Source organism: Alligator sinensis, unplaced genomic scaffold (genome assembly GCF_000455745.1).
Source record: "Alligator sinensis unplaced genomic scaffold, ASM45574v1 scaffold330_1, whole genome shotgun sequence".
In the NCBI taxonomy this organism is placed as follows: Eukaryota; Metazoa; Chordata; order Crocodylia; family Alligatoridae; genus Alligator; species Alligator sinensis.
This window is the reverse complement of record NW_005842178.1, coordinates 1,699,354-1,724,366: the sequence shown is the minus strand read 5'-3', so window position 1 is coordinate 1,724,366 and position 25,013 is coordinate 1,699,354. Positions and strand designations below refer to the sequence as shown.

Below are 25,013 nucleotides of genomic sequence, written 5' to 3'. Positions count from 1 at the left end.
AAAAAACACATCAATGGGCAGGCAGCAGGGGAGCGAAAGCCACAACATATGCGACTGTTCGCATTTTAAATGTGTTTAGGATCTCACACACTAAAAGTAATTAATTCATCTTGGGCCTGGCCCATTGCTTACAGACCAATTTAAAGACAGAGGAACACACAAGAGAATCAGACCAGGTGTTAAGTATAAGGATTCTAGCAACTAGTGACTGAAAAGACATGTGTGATCACAAACTTCTCCTTTTTGTAAGTGCAAGGTACAACTCCCCAGGATAGGATGCGTCTAGGGTCAGGCTAAGAGAGCACAAATCCTGTTTTGGTTATTTGTGTGAAGTTGATGAGATGGCTCATGTGACTAAGGCTAAAAAGATGTGGCCCTTAATTTGAATTAAGGACAAATTGTTTGACTGAACACAGCCCTGCATGTTGCACCCGAGCTGCCTTATCCTCAGTAACAACTTTACTTAAAGGCAGTACTGTAAACTTACATGTAAATACTTGCTGGGGGGACTGTTCTCAAAGCCTTCCATGGGGAGGGACCCACAGACAGATCACCTACATGGAAAGGGTGGGGGTCATCTGTCTCTATGCCATGGCTTCCCCAGCCTACAAACCAGGGAGGGGATGAACCAGGAGGTGGGTATAAAGAGGCCAAAGGACAGAGCCAAGAGAGAAATGCATCATCACATCCTTCTTTATTATGACCTCCATTATCTCTCCTTCTTAAACATGGGATGCAGGAACAGCTCTCATGAAGGACAAGGCTAAAAAGAGCAGCAGTGTGGTCTAAGCCACTGCAGTTACAGAGCCTCCTCACATATAGACCTATACCTCTAGTCTCACAGCTATGCAGTCAGAGTGCCACCTACTGCTTCTTTTGTGGCTGGGAAAACCTAGTCCACCTCTGCCAAGGGGAAATACAAGCATCTTCACAGAGGTTTTCTATCTCTGGGTTTGCCTTTGTGAGCTGTCCCACTGGATGGGGAATCTGGCCCTCGGGATACTAAAATACAGCTCTGTGCTCTGGAAATACTGCATTTAAAGTGTGCCAAGCATAAAACTCTTTTTCTTTAACAGAGCAGTGCTGTTTGGAACCTTGTGGGAAGGCCCCCAGATGGGCACTGCAAGGCTTGGGTGGGGGGAAGTTAGATAAACACTGTTATTGCAGCTAATATTATGAAACATTTTGTTCCCAACCTCTAAAAAGGACAGTGCTGATTTACTGTGCAAAAGATCAATCAGAAACTAAACCCCCTTTCACATTAAGCAACACAGCAAACACCAAAAAGTTTTAAAATGCTGATCACTTTGTGCATTCTACCATTATTTTTCAATTCTTTCATTAGACCCAGAAGTGTTAAGTCATTTAGTTGATGGGTTTTATCTGTTGTGTTTCATTTTGTTTGGGTTCTTTAATTTGTAGCTTTATTTATATATATAAAAAGAAATATAACCAGAAAAGACTCAAGTCACTTATTCAGGGGATTATCCTCAGGTGCTGTAAGCTGCCTGAAGTCAATGGAGAAAGGCTGATTTATACAATGAGCTGTATCATGTAAGAGTCTGGACCCCTGGTTATACTAAGTTAGCAGAACTCTTTTCAGTATCTAAGGCCTGATACCACTTTTGGTAGCAAAATCTCTCCCTGAAATGGATGCTATGACAGGCTCCCTGGGAATGTCCATAAACAGACAAGGTTCTTTGGGTAAACATGATATCTTTTATAAATTTAAATAAATTTAGTTGGTCTAATAAAAGATATCACATTTACCCACAGAACCTTGTCTGCCTATGTCCTTAGACCAACCTGGCTATAACCAACTACCAGGAAAGCCCAGGAAGACCCATCCACTGATGGGGCACTGGGGACCTGACCACATGCAAGCTCAATTGAAGCAGCTGGTGGGCCACACAGCCCAAACCCAACACTGCTCTCCAGCACTCATGGGGACCCACACTGGAATACATAGGTCAGGTGGGGCTGAAATAGGGTGACTCAGTGGGCAAAGAGGGCACCTGATGAGAAAAAAAACCTAGCATGGAGACCCTGTGGCACCACACATCCTGAAACAGCATCCATGGACCCAGAGTGCACCAGGGTGAATTGGTGGTACCACAACCTTCAGGCAGGCATAGCGGGGCATACTTCACAGCATTACCATACCTGGCTGGGTGGCAGGATGGGTAGAACCTGGACAAGAAAGCCAGCCCACCAAGAGGTATCACAAGCCTAATAGGTGGGTGAATGGAAGTTGCACTGAGCACCGAGGCACCCACATGTATGAGGAAAATGCTTGGCATGGGGGCATCACTGCCTTGCTCACTGTATCATCCAAGCTATTTAAGAGTCACCTTGGGACATACGGGGACCACTGATCACCACCTCCAGAGGAAAACCCAGTAAAAACAGCAAGTTGGGTGGGCAAATAGACCCAGGTATGATGTGGCTCAAGAGGCAGCGCATGCCGTTTGGCTGGTACGGAGGTTGTAAGCCTGTCAGAGTTGTACACTGCAACCAAAATATGGCTCAGTTCTTTAAGGTGCTGAAAGCCTCCAGAGAAGTACTGAACACCTTCAACATCTAGGGAAATCAAACAGAGCCAGGAGGCAACCCTCTAGCATCTTGCAGGATCAGGTCTTGCATAGAGAGAGCCTGTGCTGTGACTGAATAAATTAATTCTGAATCACCCTGGAAAATCTGCAGCGTCTTTTCTTGGCAATAACAGGTGTTGTTTAAGTGAAGCCAAGAAAATCCTTGCCATAGGCAGGAAGTACTCAGAAAAGGGTTGAAGCCTCACTTGTGGGGTAAGACGAATGTTGTCGTCCCGTACAAAACCAGAGTTGGAGTTGTATTTGATATATTTGCCCTCTATGTAGTGTTCCAGATGAAAGAGGGGCTTTCCAGGCCTGTTCTTCATTTCAATAATGCAGGTCTGTACAATATCCACCTGGGAAGGGAAAGGAAAGAAGCGCTGATTAAAAGAGCACTTTGCTCAGACCAAGAATAAAGCATGTGAATGGTGCAACTGGGCAAACTTTGCCAATAAAAAGATGCAAGATATTGCCAAGGCCTGTTTATTTAACAAGAGGAGTGGGGAGTCATGTGCTTCTTAAGTTGCTGGCAGAATTACATACAGTAGCAGTCACCAAAAAATTACCCACTGAAATGGTCTATTAAAACAGTAGACAAGCCCTTCTGAAAAATTCTGAGTGCACATCAGTTTCCTATTTGATTTCACTAACTATTTTTACCTGTGTATACAAACATACAAGATGGAACCTGAGTATCTACTGTCCAAGCTATAGGAATGGATTCTCTGTGAAGGACTGATATCACCTTTGCCTTTTACATTCAGGTGTTTTGGGCCCTTAGAGAAATTGCTTTCGGGCCTGGGGAAAATCGACTTGAACTTGGTCTTGCTTGGTTAGCTTCTAGTCTTTTCCATTGACATTTCTCTTCAGCCTCTGAGCATTTGACATGTAAAACATCACCCTCACAACACTGCTCTCTCCTCACAGAAGCAGAATTTAGAAAAACTAAAACCCAGGATTTTCATATTAGGAAACACTTTTGACCTAGCCTAGAGCGAAACCCTAAGCCCTGTCTGGAGGGACAGGGAGAAGGGGCAAGGCCTGAGAATCTTGAGACCAGCCAAGGCTGGCTCAGACTCACTTTGCCTCCTGCACCTTTTTGAAGTAAGTAGGGTCTGGAGGGCTGGGGCCTGGAGGTCAGGAATGAGAGGACCAGCAATTTCCTAGTCCCTGTATGGTCTGAGCCTGATTTTGTGGGTTTTGGGGCCTGCTGATTGGCCCTGCAGGGAAGAGAAGCCTGGTGACAGACAGGGCAAGCAGGATAGAGGATGGGAGGAAAAGGAAGAGAAGTAGGAGAGGGATGCAGCAAGGGCCACTAACGGGGCCAGGCAGGGTTTGTCCCAGCTGCCTTTTAGCACCTGCCAAGCAGGGACCACTGCTGTCTGCCCACTACCTCCATGTGAGACCCTGGCCTGCCACAGTCCCCACCCTGCTACGCCTGCCCCACTGGTCCTAGGCACTCACCACCCAGATGGTTCCAGCAGGTGTCTAGAAGACCCATCCAAACTCATTTGACTTGATTTTGTCTGCTCTCTGGGAGTGCATTTGCACAGTCACACACTCAACCTATATTACTGAACACAAAACTACTTTATTTCACCCCCCCCCAAAACACAATTAATAAAAGTTCACAGTGGAAGGTACAGCTTTTTCTGATCAATTAACTGAAGAGCTAAACCCTCTCTGAACTGCTTTGAAAGCCTACCCTCTGAATGCAGAAAGGTCGTGTTTGCTTATTGATTCTGTGTGTGCTTTAACATACCTGTTTCGGTGGTTTGTGCCGGTTATACTCCTCTCCCCAGAGTTTTGCTTCCATTTGAAGTCGGACATCCTCAAAGTATACGTCCCTGTCAACGGTCTCTATGTATCGCTTGGCAACATAGTTGAAGGCACCTTTCCAGTTCTGAGTGTGCAAAAAATTGGACAGCTTTTTCCTGCAAGACAAACCAAATGTGGGCGAAAGGGAAACTGAGATCTTCAATTCAATATTCCCCATTCCTTGCCTCCAAACACACCAAAAGCTGAAGGCTCCACAAATGAACAGCAGCGTAGATCTGCATCTGAACCTGTGAGAGTTCCCAAATACTTCAGCTCAAGGAATACAGAACTGCCCAGCTTTTAGCCCATATAAAGAGTTTGGAGAAAGCAGAATTTTGCCTGAATCTCTGTGACAGGCTGAAAGACATTTCCCACCCACAAGATGCCAAAGCAGCCTTGTGGCTTGGCTACCATAGCATGTTATTGCTTTGTACTCTTCCATTTCCTTTTTTATCTCAAACAGAGAGCATGAGATCATAGTGTTTGCCTTAAGCAAACCAATCAAAAGCCAAAGTCAATCATCTTGGCTTGCAGAAAATTAAAGGGCATGGCAGGTAATTTTAAAACTATGAGAGGAAACAGCCCTCTCCTCTGATAAGGGCAGCCTGCTGCTTTTATAACACAAGAGCTACTACTCTCAAACCCTAACATCCCAGGAACCAGTACTGCAGACAAGAGTTCTTTCTTTTCTGATGGAGAAGTCCCTAAGCCACAAATGCCTCAAAAGTGAAGACACAGTCTGAGTATAGGACTGCTAGATGCTAACAGATGGATTAATACATGTGCATAGGAAACTATAGAGGATGCCTAAATTCAAGTCAGATAGAGAAAATAAATGGCTTTTAAGAGCTTCTAAGCAGTCATGGCCAGCTTTCAACTTGGACCTTGCTCCCTTCCTAATGCATGCTGTGCCTATTTATGTGGGACAACAGGGAAAGAAAAAGGCCTGCAGGGTCTTTCTGTCTGCATTTAACAAAGGCAGTTACAGAAACTACAGACAGGCTAGCTTGGAAGCAATGATCTGGCAAGCAAGTCTAGCCAGGCTGGGAGTGCATCAGTGGCTATCTGGAGGAAATGGTAAGCAAGGGAAAGGCATGTCTGGAGTCACATGGAGCTTGTTACCATCATTTCTCAAACTATGCTAAATGACAAACCATAGTACCCAAGGCCTTTCCTGGTGATCCACAGAACTAAACGCACTGAGAAGCAGGAAGTGCCAGTTAAGCTCCACTCCCCGGTTTGGAGAAAAGCACCAGACAGCTACTGATGCTGCTAAAGGAGAAAAGCTGGCAGGCTCTAAATGCAGTTCAGCATACTCCTGCTACAACAGACAGACACAGACAACTATGCATGAAGAGGTAAGTGGGCAAAAACAAGAATGCTAAGGAAGTTTCAAAGATTTCAGAGCTCCTGAGAAATAAACCCATCCTCAGAAGAAAAGTCAGCTCTCGTGCCCTCCAGCTCCCGTCTCTGCTGTTTGTAAAGCACCAGGCAGCTAGTGAAGTCATTGGACTTGGAAAAGAGTTATGTGGAGAACAGATGCATGTACAAGCACAGGGCCTTCAGGAGAGGGTCCCTTGACTTGCAAGGACACAGGAGAAGATGTTCCTGTGTGAGAAATATCTTTGCATTGCTGCCAGTGACCCTTTGTCACATCCAGGGGAAGGGACACTGAACAAACACAAATTAAACTTCTTCAAGAACAGAAGCCAAAGGAAATGACGGGCCACTGTGATGCCATTTGCATTTACAGAGCCTGGAGTCACTAACTCAAAAGAGCAATTTGGTCATTTAGGAACCAGAGCTGAAAGCAAGATGTTGACAAACTGAAATCTGTTGCTTCCTATTTGTAACTGCATGTAATTTTGCAAGAATGAAAACCATTTGGTCCGTTTCCAATCCATGTTGCGGGGCAAAAGGCTATTTTGTCCCTTTGTCCTGAATAGCCAAAACACTGAACTTCTAGCTACAGCAGCTGCTCTCCCTCCCACAAGTGAAACCAAACATTAAATCCAAATTATTTGTATTACAATGTTGGAAAAGCAGAGGAGCTTGTCTAAAACTTGCATATGTTCATCCTCCAGGAGACATTCATATGTGGAGGCTTGAAAGAAAAGTGATTCTTCTGGTTCACCAAAGGTGCTGGTGTCCACAGCAGTATTCTCAAGCTTTCCTGAGCAAAGGAAAATCCTCTTCATTCACCAGTTTACCCTGCTGGAAAGAACCTTCCCACTCCACCCAGAATCACAATGATTAATCTAAAATCTATCTGATCCAAATTTCACTTTCTGGTCGGAATAAGGCATTTCTGTGACTGTACTGAATCCAGCTATTCCTTTCCCTCAAGTCAGTATAACCCTGAGCCTGTGTTTGGACTTAAAGACACTGCCTACATCAAATGTTCCAGTCAATTGGGAACCCGCTGAGAATGAGACATGATGAACCTGCTTCTGCATCTGAGTGAGTAGCTGGGCTACAGCAGATTGTGGAAGTGGTATATTCCAGTCCTCATTTTTACAGATCTAACTGCTGATTATGTTTGCACTAGAGCTGATGCAAAGATACCTGTCCCATGGAAGCACCAAGGAATATTGTACTTCAACCTCCCAATGCATTTCCATGCTTTCCTGGAGCACAGTCACTGAATTATCCCCAGTAAATGCAGCAGGCAGCTCCTTCAGTGGTCTGTTCCCTACTCTGGATCTCAAAAGATATAGGGAGAAGAAAGAACAGCTACAACTGTGCCTGGCACTTGCAAGACATCATAGCTGAAAAGCCTTCTGCTGATCCTAGAGCTGGGATGTAGTTCTCCATCCAGCTATAGTAGCCATGCTCTCACCTAGTAGGGAATTTTACTCTCTCTGCAAGCTCCCTGGCCATGTCAAAGCGATGCTCACAATGGCAAGAAATACTCCCAGGAATCCCAAAGGAAAAAGCCAGCAGACACTTACGTTCTGAAACACTCTCGCATTGCTCCACGACCAAAGGGCTAAGGGGAAAAAAAACCAGAGTCACTTGCATGGAGTTAATCTCTAACAATAATTTAAATTTCCACATTGCCCCTTTACATTGTGAGAGATGCCTAAGCACTTCCCAGACAACCTGAAGAAAACGCCACTGGAGAGGAAGGTCTAGGGATCAGGACCAAAAGCAGGGAAGCGGAATTTGGATAAAGGCATCTAGAGTAAACCTCCTTCTAAAGCAGAACCAGCTGGCTGTTGCTTTAAGACATCAATCAAATACCTGTCCAGCTTAAAGTGAGCTCACAAGCCACTGCCCCAAACAGGTGACTTCACAATCCCCAAGCCCTAACTGAGCCCTACATGTCAGATGTGACATTAAGACTTGCATCTTGCCAAAGTCCAGGTACTTCTGCAGAAGCACAGAGCAAAAAACATCCAAAGCTTCTCAACTCACACCATGATTTAAGCGGATGGTGGGGGCCCCAAACTTATTCTGCAAAAAATCCAAGCAGTATTTTATCCTAAGAGCAGAAAATACTTGGAAGCATAACGGAGATAAAAGCAGACTGGCTGCCAGGTGGGAGCTGTAATTAAAGTCCTGGCTCCATCTACATTTCCCTGGCCAACAGGAACTAGGAATGTTGCTGAGGCAGCAGACCCAGCTCCTAGAAGGGAGTGAAAGCTTCAGAGTCTCCGTCTCTGGCTGACCCATGCATAGTTACTACTGGGCTGGGGAAGGACTGCCCTGCCTTCTTCTCTATCCCAGTGGAATGAAGGCTGCTGTTAACTGAACGTAACAGGAAAGCAAAGGGATAAAATAAAAAATGAGAAGTTTGGAAATTCCTGTGTGAAACAGAGCCAGCTTTCCTTCTTCTGCATTAGGGAGGAAGTAAAATATGGTTGCTTATAACAATAACAGAAGAAAGAGACGGGCGCGTTCTTACTTGTGCAGCCATTTTGATTAGAACTTCATCTTTGACCCAGTCTCCGGTAACCACGTTGTATCTGCAAAGATCAGAATTAGGGCTTCTGATTAAAATGCACAAAGAACCAAAGAAGGCTTGTGTACTCATCATGCCTAACCCTGACTGGGGAAGTGCTGTTTATCCTCAAGAACTTTCAACCCCACATATTCACCCTGGGCTTGTCTGTCAATCAGGGAGCAGCCTCTTCAGAGGACCATGTGGCTTAGCTCACTTGAAGCCTTTGAGCTAGTTCTAGTATCCTAGACCTCAGGTCGACATCTCAGCACAAACTAAAGCCCCGTCTACACTATTGGTTGGTTCTGATTTGCTCTGGCATTAGAACTCCTTCATGCTGCTCTGGCAGTTGTAAGAGGGGGTGGAAATGGCTCATGGAGCTTGTCTGCTACACAGGGGCTCTTTTTTGCTGGCACTAGGTTAGAATAAGGACTCTAAGCTGCTCCCAGGTCTTGGTATGGGGGATGTTTGCAGGCACATCAGGGACAAGAACAGAAATGGACCGTGGGAAGCATATCATAAATCAGACACCCCAAAGCTGCTCAGAATTGCACCAGGATATAAGCAAGTCTCAGCACATCCAGAGAATACAAAAAACACAGGTAGCTTTGCCCCACCCTGTATCCTCCAATTTCCAAGTGCCTGAACAAGATAACTGAGAACTATTGGATCAGCAGTGTGCCACTGCCTAAAGCGTGGACTCAGACACTGTTTTATGAAAACCATGCTAGACATTCCCTGGTAGAAATGTCTCCTTTCAATGGTCTGCACTGTACAGTCTTACAGCACTGTTTGCAAATGTCAGGGGGATATTTCTTTCTTTTCTTATCTGATTATCCCGATAACCTGGAAGCTGCACTTCCATAATTAAAAATATACAAGTAGTCAGTTTAAGTCAGTTCCTCATATCTGAAGGCACACAAACGTGTCACAGCTGTGTGGTATATACCCCTTGCAAACCATGTGCCTGAAAGATTGTCTGGCGGTCAGAGGTCAGGCTGGTTTCGGCACATAGGCTACTCTGTGGTGTTCTGGTCCTTTTAAGGGTTTACATTCCAGCCTCATGCAGCAGAGCTGCATGTACATGCAAGAAAGAAACTACTATTTTAGGAAAGGAACAGAGTGTTACGAGCAGGCAGATCTGTTTACAGCTTTCAAAAAAATCAATTGTATCACTTTCTGTATTGAAATCATTCCGCAGACTTACAAAGAAAATCATCCAAAACCCCTTCACATTTATTTCCTATCCATTTCTCATGAAGCCTTAACAAGCAGCTAATGTGGGGGAGATTAGAATGTGTCACAATTTTTTGACTGAGCTCAGTCTTTATAAAATCCTAGGTAGTTTCAGTTTAGACATGCTCTTGCCTTGGATACTGTAGATACTTCTCTATCTATCCAGAGTTTGGAGGAAAAATTAATGCAACCATCTGAAAAATAGCCATGTAAGATACTTCAATCTAATGTCAGTATTAGAAGCAGAAACAGACCTGTAACGAGTGGCATATTCTGTTTCAATGTCCTCAAGATGAAATTCTGCCCAAGGATCAGGCATGTGCTTAGCTTTCTCAATGGCATGTTTCCAGGTTTCCTATAGAAGTTGAAAACTAGCAAGTTATTTATATCAAACAACAACCCACAGTCAAATTTTCTAGTGCATGTATTCCCCCAGTGCTGAAAAGGAATCTGCACAGGCCCTGCGGCCCACAAGGAATCAGTAAGGCACAATGCTGGGACCAGGCAGTACAGATTTCTCCGCAGAATGAGGCCACATTAGAGACCACCCCCCTCTTCTACCACTATTTGGTTGTGGTCAGGCACAAACCACCACGTCACAAGTTACAGTTTCAAATCCAATCATACTAAGGTTAGAAACTTAAAAAATCAGATTCTTATTTCATTTGCACCATTCTGAAGTTCCTGTTCTGAGATCAGAATGGTACAAGGTGAGTGTAACACACACAATGTGACATAACTTTATCATTGCAGCGTCTATTACAGTGCTCTGCAATCACAGCTAGTTGCCATTGTTAAGATCAGCAGAGAAATTTACTAAAGCGAATTATATGTTAACTAAGCTAGCATGTGCTGGCAGCGCAAGTAAAGAACAATCATGCTTTATACCATAAAAATCCAGAATCAGAAAGTCTTCTGATAACCAAGGCCCCAAACCACAAGATGAAAAAGCAGAATAAATTAGTATGTAATGAAAATGGATGATTATTACAGTTCCAGACAAGTAGCTATTTCAGTCTCCATCAAGCCACAGTAACTCTACAAATCCTTATGTTGAAAATTTGAGAGTTTTCTCCACAGATCACTCTAGATACTTTTCTCTTGACACTTTTCCTGTCTCCCTCTTTCATACTGGCCCTGAGATGCAGTCTTGCAAAACGCCAAACTCCTTCTGCAAGGCAGCATGTGAATGAGAGGAAAGACCATAGCAGTTCCCAGACTCCACATCAGGCTCCTCTCTGAATGGGAGGCAGGAAATAATGATTTCTGGGACACTAGTTATTATTTCTGTAACTAAATTTGAACCATTAAGAAATACTTTTAATTTCCAAATAAACTTGAGAAGTAATCTCAAGTAAAGCTAAAGCCCAGTAAAAATCTGTATCAGTGTTGAAATGCGTTACAGATAATCCTTGCTTTATAGCATGCAACAGAAGAACTTCTTTATGAAAGAACGTAAGTTTTTAAACAGGCAACAAGTTTGTTCTATTCCAATCTAAAAACAATCAAAATACCCATCTAGTCTCATGATAAAACCTAAATATCCCTCACTTTCAAGGAAGTTCCTGTCATACCACATGACAATTAGAGCTGCCTTACAACACAGCTCCCGAGTCAGTGAGAGCTGACTTGCCTAGGGCTGAAGGCAGGTGTGGGGAAAGAAAGGAGCGAGACAAAAAAAACATGAACGATCCCTTAAAACGCCACTGAAGTACCATTTCTAAGAATTATTGTGTCATGGGGTGCAAGAGAGAGAGACACAGAGAGAGGCTAGGGGAGCTTGGGAGCTGATATTCTTCCTCGGTCTGTATCCTGGAAGGTGCCACATGTCCTCAATAAGTATTAATGAGAGTTTAGGGCACAGAATTGAGCCCTAAACTTGTTCTGAAAACTAGAATACAACAGAGAATGATTATTTGTAGCACCCATTATATAAACTTCCCACTGCTTTTCCCTAGATCATGCATGGGGGACAAACCGGAAAATAAACAGCATAAAAATGCTCTTGTATACATTTGCTTCTATTAACAGTAGGAAACAATGTGAAGAAACAATATAAAGAAAGTGACTATTTAGGAACAAAAGATAAATTCCAGAGAACAAAAATAGTTATGAGCAATGTTCTGCTTTGATGATTTCTATGGACTGACTTGTATCCACTTTTTCAGGGGATAAAATAATGAATTAAAAATACCATTAAAAAAAAAGTCTTAAGGCATCTACAATGCAAGTTGATCACATCTCATTTTAACCTACCCGACTATGGTCAACCATAGAGCCATGCTTAGAACGTTGCTGTGTGTCACTCTAAAGAATACATGAGAAACATTAGCATTGCAAAATTAACAAGGCAAATTAAGTGCTCTCTTCTTGTTTACTAACTGAACAAATTAGCTTTTCCTTATTTCAAAGCTGATTTTCAAAATGCATATTCCCAAAGCAAATGTATCCACGGAACATATGAACACAAGTCTATTCAAGTGAACTGGCAACCTCTTTACTGACAGATAGGAGTTAAAAATCTCTCACTTAATAACATATTAAATAAGTTAGAAGCTTATTACATTTCTCATGCCGCTGACCAAAAAGGTCCACCACCAAGTGGAGTTTATGTTAAATTCTGCCTTGTTAAAGCATCAGTTTTTCCATTTCACTATCACTGTGCTAAATGGACCCCTAAGGTTTTACCTAACTAGAAGGTGTGTCAGCTGACACATGCTAGCTAATGCTTTCTAAAAGTCTCCTGTAGACAAGGCAAAACTTAACTGAATGTGTTGTAACTGTCTTTAAACTTTAGCCCATATTAAAGTCTTTGCTGCCTTATCTATATTGGATTTTTAGGTCTTGTCTTCACTGGAGAAAGCCACATTTTGATCAAGTGTTAGTTAACTAGCACATGTAAGACTCTAGCCTAAACAGAACAGTTATTTTAGTTCTAGTTCCAGTTCCTGACAGCTCGTGCAGCCCCAGGCTGCCGTGCACAGACTGCATCTGGTACCCATACAAGCTTGGATATCTCTGTGTAACACCACAACCTGCAGCACAGACAGATCCAAGGTATCATAAGATGTTAGTTAATGCTTGTTAATCAAACACCTTTAAAACCTAATCTAGATGAAGACTAAGACATATTACAAGTTTGCAGAGTCCTCATTTAAATGGAGTACATTAGGAGTGTGTCAAACTGTAACTACAGGCTGCTTGTAGTCCTCATGCTCCAAATGCGGCAATTCAAGGGCTGCCTTGCAGACCACACCTCCTAGGGACACCCCCAGTAGAAATCTTGCCAATGGGTCTCTTCCCTTTGCATGGGATGGTGCAAGCGAAAGGAGCAGAAGGGAGTGCAGGATCCAGCCACTGCCTGCAGGCCCCCGACTCTTCCACAACGTTATGTCAGGCCTTCAAGCTGAAAAGGTCAAGTGTCACTAGAATACACTGCCTGGAGCTCATGGTGGAGGTCACTGACATTTAACACCTGAGTGCTAGTGCCGAATTTTAGAGGACTCACCATAAAATACAATTAAATCCAAATCAGCTTCTTCCACAAATTAAGAATGGTTTCATGGCACAATGATTTGCCTCGCCCCAGTCACGGTGTTTTCAGGCTCAATGCTTTGAACCCTTTATAAAGGACTGTGTTACAACCAAAACCAGCTTTCAAACTCCAAATCCATTTTTTTTTCTGTTTTAAAGTAGCCAGCCCACAGCAGCTGTGCCATCTGAGACTCGATCTAGCCATTGTGGCGCATAAGGAGCTCCCACAGGACTAGAGAGGAAGCAAATCAAGAACACAATCAAGTTATTGGCTTAATGGATTTAACTTCAGGTCTGAAAAAACAGCAATGATTTTCATGGAAAACTGTTAGTTACAAGAAACGAAAAAGCTAGCAAGCTGTAGCCCTTGCTTCCTATGCCAGCTAAATGAGATCAGAAGCCTGTTTCAGCTTGAACCTAATGCTTACCTTAAAATGGAATGAATTTCTAGGAGAAGAGCTGCAGCTGTACTGTTCATTTTTTGCTAAGTTGCTGTAGTAGTTGTCAACTTTGTTGTTGATAGCTTTGTTAGATATTGGGTCATCTGTTATAGGGCAGATGTAATAACTATCTTCATCCTCACTATCACCATCAGTATAACTTCCAGAGACAGCTTTAGTCAGTCTGCTATTATCAATACCTTCCATACGAAAGATAAGGTCCTCGTCTGCCATGTTTGCAGGAGATCAGTTTAATTCGTTCAATGATTAAAGTAGCCAGTATTATAATATACATGAAAAAGGAAGAAAGAACCTGGGGGGAAAAAATTAAGCAATTAATAATCCTATTGATAAAGAAAACAAACTTGAAAGCAACATTTACAGTGACCAGTATTAGTAGAAATCTATTACCTGCGCACAAGCATGTAAAATGGGTATTTGGGGCAGACAAGTGTGCACCTGAACACCCACATAGAAGTTTGAGTTTCCAATATAGACATCCACACTTAGTACTTCCATGAAACAGAAAATAATTAGCCCAGAATAGACTAAGATTATAAAATTCTCTGAACCATGAACACTGGACGCTTTTAGCTGATCACTGTTGGCTGCCTGTTTCCATTTAGCAACTTCCTCCTTAATATTTCTGCTTTTTCTTGTTCAAAAACTGGTCCTGAACATTACATAAGTGCCATACTGGGTCAGACCAATGGTCCCCCTAGCCCAGTATCTTGTCTCCGACAGTGGCACATAATATATGCTTCAGAAGGAGCGTATAAGTACCAGGCATGCCTAGATTAATCCATTCTCAGTAATACTCTTCCTGACAACAACCATCATCTGTTTAAGGATGTCAGAGGATACTTTTCTGACTGTTCTATTTAATAGCTTCGCCTCTTCCTCAAACAAAACCCAGACTTCATAAGACAGTAACTGTGAGTTTTGTCCACTCTGGCTGCAGGATCAGACCACCTGTTTTTTTAACAGCAACTTTCTATCAAGGGACCATGTATAACACAGAAAATTAACAGACCCAAGGGAAAAAAATCTGGAATATTATTGTGGGAAGACAAAAAATCAGAAAAACGCACCCCGTACAAAGAAGGCTTCATAGTTTTCAGGTATCAGACCACACTGACTTGTCACTAATGCCAGCTGATGCAGAGTCAAGTAGGGAGGGAATACATACTAGGGGTGCACCGATAGAGAATTTTTAGGCCGATATCGATGGCTGATTTTTAACGAGCCATACCAGTCGATACTGAACCAATTGCCCATATGTGGCCTGGCAGCATGGAGAACAGCATCCCACTAGTAAGTCTGTTGGGGGGAGGGCGAGACGGTAGGGGGAGCAGATCGAAGCCCCCGCAGTAAAGGAGACAGTGGGGCAGAGGCTGCTGTACCGATGTATCGGTGCACCTCGAATACATATGACACACCTCAACCTCTTTGCTTGGGTTTAGAATCACATCCTATCTCTCTTTCCAGCAGGGAAGCTTTTGCTATGGGTCTCTTAACTGAACTTTCCAGGGGAAGCAGCTAGGCTCTCTCAGTAGAAGGCCTTTCCCATTGACTGATTCACCAGACTAGGGTCTCTGTTTGGCAGCCTTCAGGGCACAAAAAAAATGCACATTTATGTACATATTTTCTCTCTCTTTTGTTCATTCAGGGCTCATAATGATATGCCTCATCCAAATCCACTGAAATCAATGGAAACATTCCCAATGACTTTGATGGGCAGGCTTGTGGCTCAAGATGACACTTTTTAGCAAAGCCAGGTCCTGTGTTGAAAGTAAAACACTTGCACTCACTTTTCCCAATCTTTTCACCCAAAAAGTTTTCTATGAATTCCACCAGACTAAGATAAATCCCTATTTTTCTGCCCAGAGTTCAGCTAATGGCAGGCATGACAGTCTCTCTCTCTGACCTGCTGTCAATAGCTTGTGCACTTTATCAAAAGGCCCTTCAACCTTAAATAGTAAATCATGCTAATTTTATCACCTCCTTGGTCTGGTCTCTGCCACTTACTTCATCTGTTCACTATGGAACAAAACAGAAGCATGTCCTCATTTTCTAATTCCCAAACCCTTGCTCCTGGCTTTGTAGTAAACAGTGCTAGGACAAAATTGTCAAGTAAAACACATATTTAATTAAATCAGGACTGGGATACAATTATGAAGCTCTTTCATAGGTAAAAATAAACCCCAAGACAACTCAATACTGTCCCAAAGTCATTTTTCTTTCCCTTAGAAAAGAACCTAGTTCCACAACGCTTCCTCATAACTAACATCAATAACTGCCTATAGACATGCTCATTCACGTTCTAATTAGGATGCTCCAGAATCACCTCCTCGTCATAAATATTAACCCTTCCTGTGCTTCAAAATGGTCGTGTGGGTGCTTCAATTAAACCTCGCTGAATGAGCTTAAGTTAAAGCGCCTCTGAGGCCATTTTGAAATGCAGGGTGGCTTAATACACATGATGGCGAGTCATTTTATTTAGAGCAGCTGTCCAGAAACTGCTCTTACTAAAACGTCCCCACCTCCGACCACGTGTATAGGTAATGATGCTAACAATCTGCAACCAAGAAACTGCATGGGATACCTATCAAGATCCCACAGACTCCCTCTATTTTACATAAAACGGCCTGAAGACTGCCCTTGTCTCCTCAGAAGAGATGTAGTTTCATTGGCAACACAGGTCTCAGCATATAACATGCCACCTTATTCCAAACAGGATCTACTCAGATCCCAGTGGAGCATCCCATACTAGCATGTACAGTATAGTATACAAAGACTGAACCTTGAGCTTGACAGTAAGCTGGTGATGCTAAACTCTGCCTGCTGCACTTGTTTTGTGGGCTGCGTTTTGGCCATGTCTTATCACCTTAACTATTCATACAACCCATACCCCTAACTATTCATACAAGTTTACTTCCTCTGCATTGTCTGTGCTACTACAACTCTGTCTTCTCTGACACAGAGGAAAATAGCTTGAGCCTAATTTAGCCTTACTCTTTATGACTGTCCAAGCAGGAAAACTCTGGTGTTTTAGTTTTGGTCTCCGCTGCAGAACTGTAATGCAGAGCCACCATCAGAGTAGCACACAGCGATCCATCCCCACTCCACATGACTATGGCTCTGGGGTAGATTATCTCGCTTTTGTGCTCTTAATTCCTCCTGCTTTTTATACAACCAGAGGCATTTCTCACAAACAGCATTTTTTTCTTTGGACAAAGTAAATCATACACAAGTTGTTGATGTTCTGAACCAAACAGGGAGACTCTTAAATTATGTTTATCTGAAATTTCACAAAAAGTAATTTTTCCTGGATGGGGGAAAAAACCTGACCCAGCAGTGCTATATAACACTTTATCTTTACAGAGCTGCTCTCAAGCTGTGAAAGAACAAAACTGTAATTGTCTCTCTGATGCATATAGCAAAACCCTTAAGGAGGAAAGACTCCCTTAAATTAATTTAAAGGCCAAATAGTGACATGTAGCCACTATCCTCTATAACAGGCAGGCTGGAGCCAAAGTGGCCCAGGAAGATCCCTCCAAACTACAGCATTCTGAAGGATTTGTCTACAGTTTTACCAGTTAAACCAAGAAGAAGATCCTGCTACATTTTCATTCATATTAAAGGTACAAAGTAGTGGACAGTAATCAAACATATGGGGAAAAAAATCCCAAAATCTCAATGCCTTTTTGATGTTTAACCAAAGTGGCCTTTGATTCTATTTATCACTTTGATAAGGTCATTCTCCTTATTTAGCCTATGTCCCAACATCCCTGTAGTTCCCCCATACAACATCCGGACACTCCAAAATGAACCCTAGTCAGTTATTAACCAGATGAATTCAGCAAATTGGGCTTTTCAAGCAGTGGGACAGAAAGCAGCACAAGGTGCACAGAGTTCCAGATTCATAACATCCCTGTGGGTACAGCACAATCCCTCATAGCTGGTGTTGGGAATCACCCACCCATAAATCTTCTTGATCCACTGAAACATCTGCTTTACAAAGGCCAGTCACTGGCTAAAATTACAACTGGTTTCTTTCCGTTGCATGTTGCATGCTATACCGTCTGTCACTCAGCAAAAAATAACCCACGAGCAGTTTATGGCTCATTTAGTACAAGCCACTAAAACGAAATAAAAGGCTATATTTCTTCAGCTGCATCATGCATTATTTAAACTGTGCTGAGTGTTGATTAATGCTGAGAAAATAATGTTGAGAAAATAGGTATAGTACTGTAGGATCCTTATTCACTACAAACAGAACTGTGTCAAAAACAAATGTTCAGCAAGGAGATACGGCAATCTCCTATGTTTATATTAGTACTAGTTAAATCTCCTCCAGAAGGTGAGGATGGGGGCAAATGCTTCTTGTGGGCCTGTAATACATGCTATCGGGGCAAGCAGCAGAGAGCAGCTGTGTGTGGGCTTTTGTCCTACTATAATCCCTTTTTTCTAATGGTGCCAGTTTTAGAGGAATTATGTGATGGTTATTAATGGGCTGAAGCCCTCAGAGCCAATTCACACAGCAAACTGCTCTATTATGTAAGAACATAGTTTAGCTGCAAAATATTTTTTGCCACGGCTCGGGTTCCACCCACAGAGAGCTTCAAATGGGTGGAGATTCCCCTGCACATGCCATCAAGAGAATATTAATGACGACTCAGCAGAGCTTACATAGAAATATTATTTCCCAAGCAAATTCACTTCCAAGATGTAATGTCTCACTCTGACAAGCAGAAGCTCTGCACAGATGGGGAGGGCTTCCACCCCTGTGGCGATACCCTGATGATCTTTCATGTTCTCCGATGTATACTTACTCTCAAAATCCTATATTAAAGGACTTCCAATAAAGTCCACTGACCTCAGTGTGCCTAAGAGTCAGTCACATCCCATTTTAGCAGTGGGACATGATCAGCCTCTCTACCTGTGCCTCTGCAATGAGGGAATGAGACATGGGATGCCACCAAGAGTGCAAAGGTAGGAGTGTTTCTAATGGCAGGGGGGCAGATGTGTGTGCAGGGCAGATGTGGGCTGCCCACTGTGGGCTGGGGCTCTGTGCCCTGTTGCCGTTGCCCTGGGGACCGCACACACTTAAAAAATAGCATCTCATGATTTACATTCCAAATCTCTTGATGTTTAAGAGTCTGTCTCATGATTTTTTGACACAGTGGGGTTGGTTGGCAATACTGTCCTAGTGTTACCAGCTGCAACTCATCTGAAGTAATGAGACTGCATCTGTGGAGGGGGGGGGAAAGGAACCTGGCCTATCATCTACAGTATTTGTTGCCAAGCAACCCCACATTAGGAGCATGTGCCTCATAAAGGATCAAGTTCTCTGCAGGCCTGCATCTCTCTCACTCATGCTAAAGTTTATACTTATTTTTTATACTTCCTTCTACAATTAGAAGAGCTCTTCTTTCCCACGGCCTGAGCTACCTCTGAGCCCTTTTTCATATCCACCCTGCAAATGCCCTTCTTTTCTTTAGCCTTAAAACTCATCTCATCTCTAACAATGTCTGCTTTCATGGTCATGTAAAGACACAGATTTTTATGTAGTGGCCACTTCTGTTTAAAAACACACAAGAATTGCTGAGGTGAAGCCAATCCACAGAACATCCCATCTGGATCCAAACCTGAGACCTGGCCTATTTTATTGTAATTGAAGTGATGGAGGGGCAGGGATTGTGTTCCCACCAGTATCTGCACTGGACTCTAATGAGGTCCATAGTCTAAACGGCAATTTTGGTACTCGCTTCCACAAAATCAGTTGAGGCCATAGCAGAAGCGCTCATGGCATGGCCATGTCAGATTCCAATGAATCTGCAAATTCTGCTAAATACCTTGACATGAGGACACGAAAGAGGAACGCAAGCTGAGGCCAGAATTAAGCCGAATAATAAGGTGGAAATAAATAGCTTTTGTGCTATGAATATAGCTTTTTATTTGAAAAGTCCTTCTTTTATGTCTTTGCTATTTCTTTTTTCTGCTGAACATGCAACAGGACAGTACGGCTCACAAATGAGCCTTCTGGCTCAGTTGTTTTCATGGTCACTTCACAGTCCGCCACTGTTCTGCTGCCAGTTTGCTGTCCTTACAATTTACATGTCAATCAGCAAATCTAACTAAGACTGAACTGACAACAAAGAAATACCACACTCATTAAGAGGCCTCTGTGCCTGAGCAGGAGGAATCCAGCTGCATAATACTGCAGAAGTGACAGGGGTATAGGTAGATAAGGTTCTTTGGGTGAATCTGGTATCTTTTATTAGACCAACTCAAACAGTTGGAAAGATTCTTCTTTGCAAGCTTTTGGGTATAAATGCAACTGAAACTTCCTAGCAGGACAAAATTCTCTCTTGGTTTCTGCTCTGCATTCATCCCCACAGGTCCACAGAGCCCCAGCAGGCTGGACCATAATTTAGGAATCCCTGCCTCAGGATGTTCTCTTTGAAATGATCAGAAATCAAAAGTCTGAGCATGAGCTCCTGGACCCAAGTCAAGGGAATCTTTCCATTGAATTTTAAAGGGGCCAGGATTTTATATCTAGTCCCTGAGCAACCCTTCTTGTCCCCATGTGGAAGTGACAAAGCTCATGCACTGAATGGGTCAGTGCAAAACAAGCACCCAAATGTTTGCAGTGGGTTTAGTTAAGTTTAAACAAATATTTACGGGTAAACAATTTTTGCAGGCTTCTCCAGTGCACAGTGAAAGGACAGTGGAAAGGGAGAGGAGCCTGCTCCGCTTACCTGTACAGGCCAAAGGTGAAACACACAAAGCAACATCTGCTTTCATTTGTAGCATTTGTAGGGAGAAGTCCTTTGAACACTAGAGTGCTGAAAATAACACTGCTTTGTACTCACAGCATTTTATACACTCAAAACATTGTATAAGCTAGGGGTGCACTGATAAAGATTTTTTTGGCCGATACCGACGGCCTATTATTACCAGCCAATACATTCTGATAGCTGATATGCAGCCCAGCAGCTTGGAGAGATGTCCGTGGAGGAGGAAGAGGCAGGGGGGAGGGAAGAGGCATGGGGAGGCAGACTGAGGCTCCACATAGTGAGCAGCCCAAAGAGCCTTGTCTATTTACGTCCTTAGATCAACACGGCTACAACCTATACCCTTGAACAAATGTTGTGGCACACATTCTGTCTGTGTACCTAAGACAATGTTTGTAAGAGTCCCTGAGTTGTTCTTGGAACCATCATTCTTTTAAAGTGGACATGGTGTTTGCTTAGCCAATGCATTTATTTAATTAAGTTTTAAAGAGTCTGTGCTGGTTGTAATTGATTTCAAATACAAAAAACAAAAAAATATCACTCCAGTAACCACAACTGATTGGGACATGAAAATCTCAAGAAAACCCAACCTCATCCCAAAAAAACCCAATACTTGTATTTTGCATCTTTACACAATGACATGAAGTCTAGTGTTGATGTTATTCAATAATGCTAACTGCAATGCTAACCACAATCCTTGTCATCTATCTTGCCATCTTTCTTTGCACTAAATACTAATGAGCGTTGTATGGTATGCAGACCTGGAGAAGAGACAAAAATATGATTTTCTGCCTTATACATATGCTCTAGCTCAGGGATTTTCAACCTTTTTTAATAAGTGTACCCCGGGGGGGGGGGGGTGGCGAGCAGCCAGATGCAGAGTGGGGAGGGGGTGGTAAGGGGCCAGATGTGAGCGGCTGGATGCGGAGCACAGGCAGTGGGAGGGGGGCAAGCTGTGGAGCAGCGGCAGCACGGTGCGGCCCTGCTAGGCCCTGCTCCTGAGAGAGAGTAGCGCGGGGTGGAGGTGCTCAAGCCCACCTGCCCCCACGTACCCCCTGGGACCTTTCAAAGTACCCCCAGGGGTATGGGTACCCCCAGCTGACAACCCCTGCTCTAACTTTATTGCACCATTTACAGACAAGTTAACTGTAAAAGAGCACTAACTTTTAAATCCAGCCTTGGGATTATACCATGCTGATCAACACAGCACTGGACTTCTTAATCCAAAACAAAAAGAGTTAAAGAAGTTATTAGAGAGTTGCCTTAGTCCCTCTGTTAATTTGCATTCATATTTATTCATTTGTAAATGTTTTTCTCTCCCCTGTCACCCAAAAGAACCACATAAACAACAAGAAGTTACTACCTGTAAAGAGAAATGAGTGATATACAAGATGCTGTCAAATAAAAATGTGGGGAGAATTCATGGCAGAGCCAGTGTAAAGCAATCACAAAGCAACTGGAAGGGAACCTGCCGCCACAGGACTGTCCCTGGATCTGGGGGAACCCTCCAGGGACATCCCACAGCTGTCCCAGCACTGATGTCTGCTGTAACTGGTAGGGTGCAGGAGTACTCTGGCAAGCAGAAGTTGGCCTGACTGGAGCATTCCCTCCAGCTATTTCCTGGTGCACCCTACAACTAGAAACAATTTAGCATAATCCTCTGTAATGCTCTAACCCACCCTGGGGGGCTGAATCAGCACAGAGAAGGTTGTGCCTTCCTACCCATGGTTCCTGTCTCAAGTAGAAGGCAGGGTAGATTTGTATCTTATAGATGAACCAAAGTAGATACTAAAGTATACATATGAAATATGTAATACTCATATCTACTTTGGTTAGTCTGTCTGATGTAAATCTACTCTGCCTTCCTCTTGATTTAGGACTAACACAGCTAACTATGCCTCTGGTCTCAAGCTCAGAACTGGAGCAAGAATGAATTTTCCCCGCAGTAATGACCATTAATCTCCTTCAGTTTAATTATATTTCAGTTACAATGGTGATGCTCTAACCATAATAGGTAGGATATTTTCTTAGAGAAATGTAATTTTTCAAGTTGACAGTATTCCTATAAATTTCAAATTAAAAATAAAATAGATTTAATGGAACCTGAAACTTAACACCAGAAACCTTAGACACTACTAACACAAGCAAAGTATCATTATTATTTATTACCACAACAACCTCACCTTACCATATCCCATCACACACTACTACCTTTATAATGCTTAAAACACATTATTACTATTAAATGTACTTTTAAAATTAACTACCGTTCCAAAAATAGCCTAGTAATGGTTCATCTTCCAATACTCCTAGAAGTACACCATGGTATTATCTGGAATTACAGCAGAGTACAGCAATAGTCTGTGTATTAGGGTAACTGATCCTTAGGAATCATATAACTATTCCTACCTTCAGGAATACACAGATAAGAGAATGGGCACAGAAATAGTAAGTTGTCTCAGCCAGGCACTCCAAAAAAGACAGAGATATCCAAAGTGTCTTGCTATTTGGGGGGGAAGGCCTTAAAAACTAAATGAAAAAACATGCAAACAAGACGACGCATTTTCCAGCACTTTCCTGTATGTGGATGCACCATCTCTGTATACACTCCATGCTAGAAATCCCTTCCAGCTTCCCTGTGGCTAATCAGGACAACTCAGTAGGTTAGCAGGTGTTAATAGGAATGAGGCAACACAGGGACTGTGTGCTAACTCCACCGTGCTTGTATCACCATTCCAACCCCAAATGAGAGCATTTTTAGTTAGGTAACATGCTGTAGTTTCAGGTGCCAAAGGGTTACTAAGTTTATAGCCATAAAGGTGAGGAAAATCCATTTCAATCACTCCCTCCTGTCAACTCCTAAGTCCGCAAAATGACAACATATGAAGACAGTAAATTGACATGACAATCAGCATTAGGCAGGAAGCCAAGATATACAACACTGAAAGAAAAGCTCTTGCAAAAATATCCTCATAGTGTCCTTTTACTACTAAACCACCTGATACTTCAACTGGCTTTAAATATCCAGGGCAAGTAACGATAACTGATTTTCTGTGGGTACTGATACATCATATTTCAAGACTATTATTTAGACAGATGGTTATTATTTGCATTGTGTCATGACTGTGTTTCACTACAAACGAGATCTGAATATTAACCAACTCAAAGGACTTTTATAGCCTGTCATTGTGTATCTACCCAGTTGTTTACTACAAGGATCCTTTAATGGCTTTCCAGCCCATGCAACCAGGGAGCATATTTCCTCCTGTTCAATGCAACTGCAGGAGTTTTAAACTGGGTGTGCTAGATACATCAGTGAGAATAAAAAAATTACCAACTGAAATTTTCCAAGCGGTAAATAAGGCTGTCTAACATCTTCAGGTGCAGCAGAAGGGGTTCATCTATTACAAACCCATCAGACTAGCAACACATTTTACGTGTATGCATTTTTCAGCTAGATTCCTGGCATGGCTTAATCAGAATGATAAAGAATCGTTAACATCTGACATTCTATCTGTCTGCCTTTTTTCAGATCTATGACTGTGAATACATCAACATGTGAACAGCTAATGACAGCTTGCTATTAGCCAGGCAGCCTTAGGTCTGGCATTCAGCTGTGATGCTAGGTGTCCTGCCCCTATGTTTGCAATAACAGATTTCAGGATGTTAGCTGGGTTGTTTTTTTTTCCTCCCTTCTGTTTGATTCTCCCACGCCATATGACTTTGGCTATCTGGACACAGCCCTGTGCAGCCTGCCCAAAAGAGAATCAGCTGACTCAGACATTTTAGCCTGCAGTCAAAACAGCCTGGTCTCCTATTGTCCTCCCTTTAGAAACAAGCAAAACGACTTGCTTGGAGAGAACTGTCACCAGAAAGGGGGTTTTCAAAGGAGTGCGTCCCCACGCCCAGATCAGGAAGCAGCTCATCCTCCCCCCAGCCCAGGACACGCTTATCGTGGGATTAGTCAGCATGAATAACAAAGGAAACCCCGCCATACAGAAATAGGCACCATTTTCTAGCAACAACAACCTGTCACACTGTCCACAGGCCTGACCCTGAGCACGGGTCCTCGCAGACCCACGGCCGCAGCGGGCGCAGGGACAGCCCCGGAGGCCGCCGACGCGCTCCGGCCGGAGAGGTTTTCTGCAGGCGGGACGCGGGATGCGAGCAAAAGTTGTAGCACGCAAGGCCTGCGCTACCCGTGCCCACCCGCCCAGTACAGCTAAACACCTCCCCTTAATAAAGCAGGGTCTCCAAGGGCACACCCGTGACGGCTCGGCACAAATCAAATACAAAACAGGGGCGGGAGGGAAGGACAACGGTTTCAAACGCGTGCGCCGGGCGGGGGCGAGGGGGGCACGGGCAGAGCTCGCTGGTGCTGTGAGGAACCGGTGGATGTTGCCCAAAACCATGCAGAGACGAGGGACGTGAACACGGCCCTGCAGCCGGGAGCCAAAGCGAGGAGGCCTTGGCGAGCTGGCAGATGGGGCTGTGGCAACACCCGGGGGAGCCCGCAGCCAGCACCCCCACGGGCGGAGGGGAGGCGGGTCCCCTCGGCGACACACGAGGGCTGCGCCCCCCCGCGGCCGGGGCAGAGCCGGCGCTTGCAGCGGGAGCGGGGCCCCGGCCTACCTGGTCCGGCGGGACGGCG

At 43.6% G+C, this 25,013-nt stretch overlaps 1 protein-coding gene across 5 annotated transcripts in view; it reads right to left on the bottom strand.

Moving 5' to 3' along the window:
• The window catches only part of EEF2K (eukaryotic elongation factor 2 kinase), a 43,038-nt gene extending 18,025 nt beyond the window's left edge, over positions 1-25,013 (bottom strand). For 3 of the 5 annotated variants that reach the window (XM_014521071.2, XM_025206983.1, XM_014521073.2), the window contains exons 1-8: positions 24,995-25,013; positions 13,551-13,875; positions 11,845-11,895; positions 9,843-9,943; positions 8,317-8,377; positions 7,361-7,398; positions 4,354-4,525; positions 2,798-2,947 (exon numbers count right to left, since the gene is read on the bottom strand). In XM_014521071.2, coding sequence (XP_014376557.1) covers positions 2,798-2,947; positions 4,354-4,525; positions 7,361-7,398; positions 8,317-8,377; positions 9,843-9,943; positions 11,845-11,895; positions 13,551-13,796 — 819 coding nt within the window. In that variant the 5' untranslated portion in view covers positions 13,797-13,875; positions 24,995-25,013. Of the gene's footprint in view, positions 1-2,797; positions 2,948-4,353; positions 4,526-7,360; positions 7,399-8,316; positions 8,378-9,842; positions 9,944-11,844; positions 11,896-13,550; positions 13,876-24,391; positions 24,543-24,994 lie in introns of those variants that run through there. The other 2 variants (XM_006026114.3, XM_014521072.2) reach the window with 2 other exon arrangements.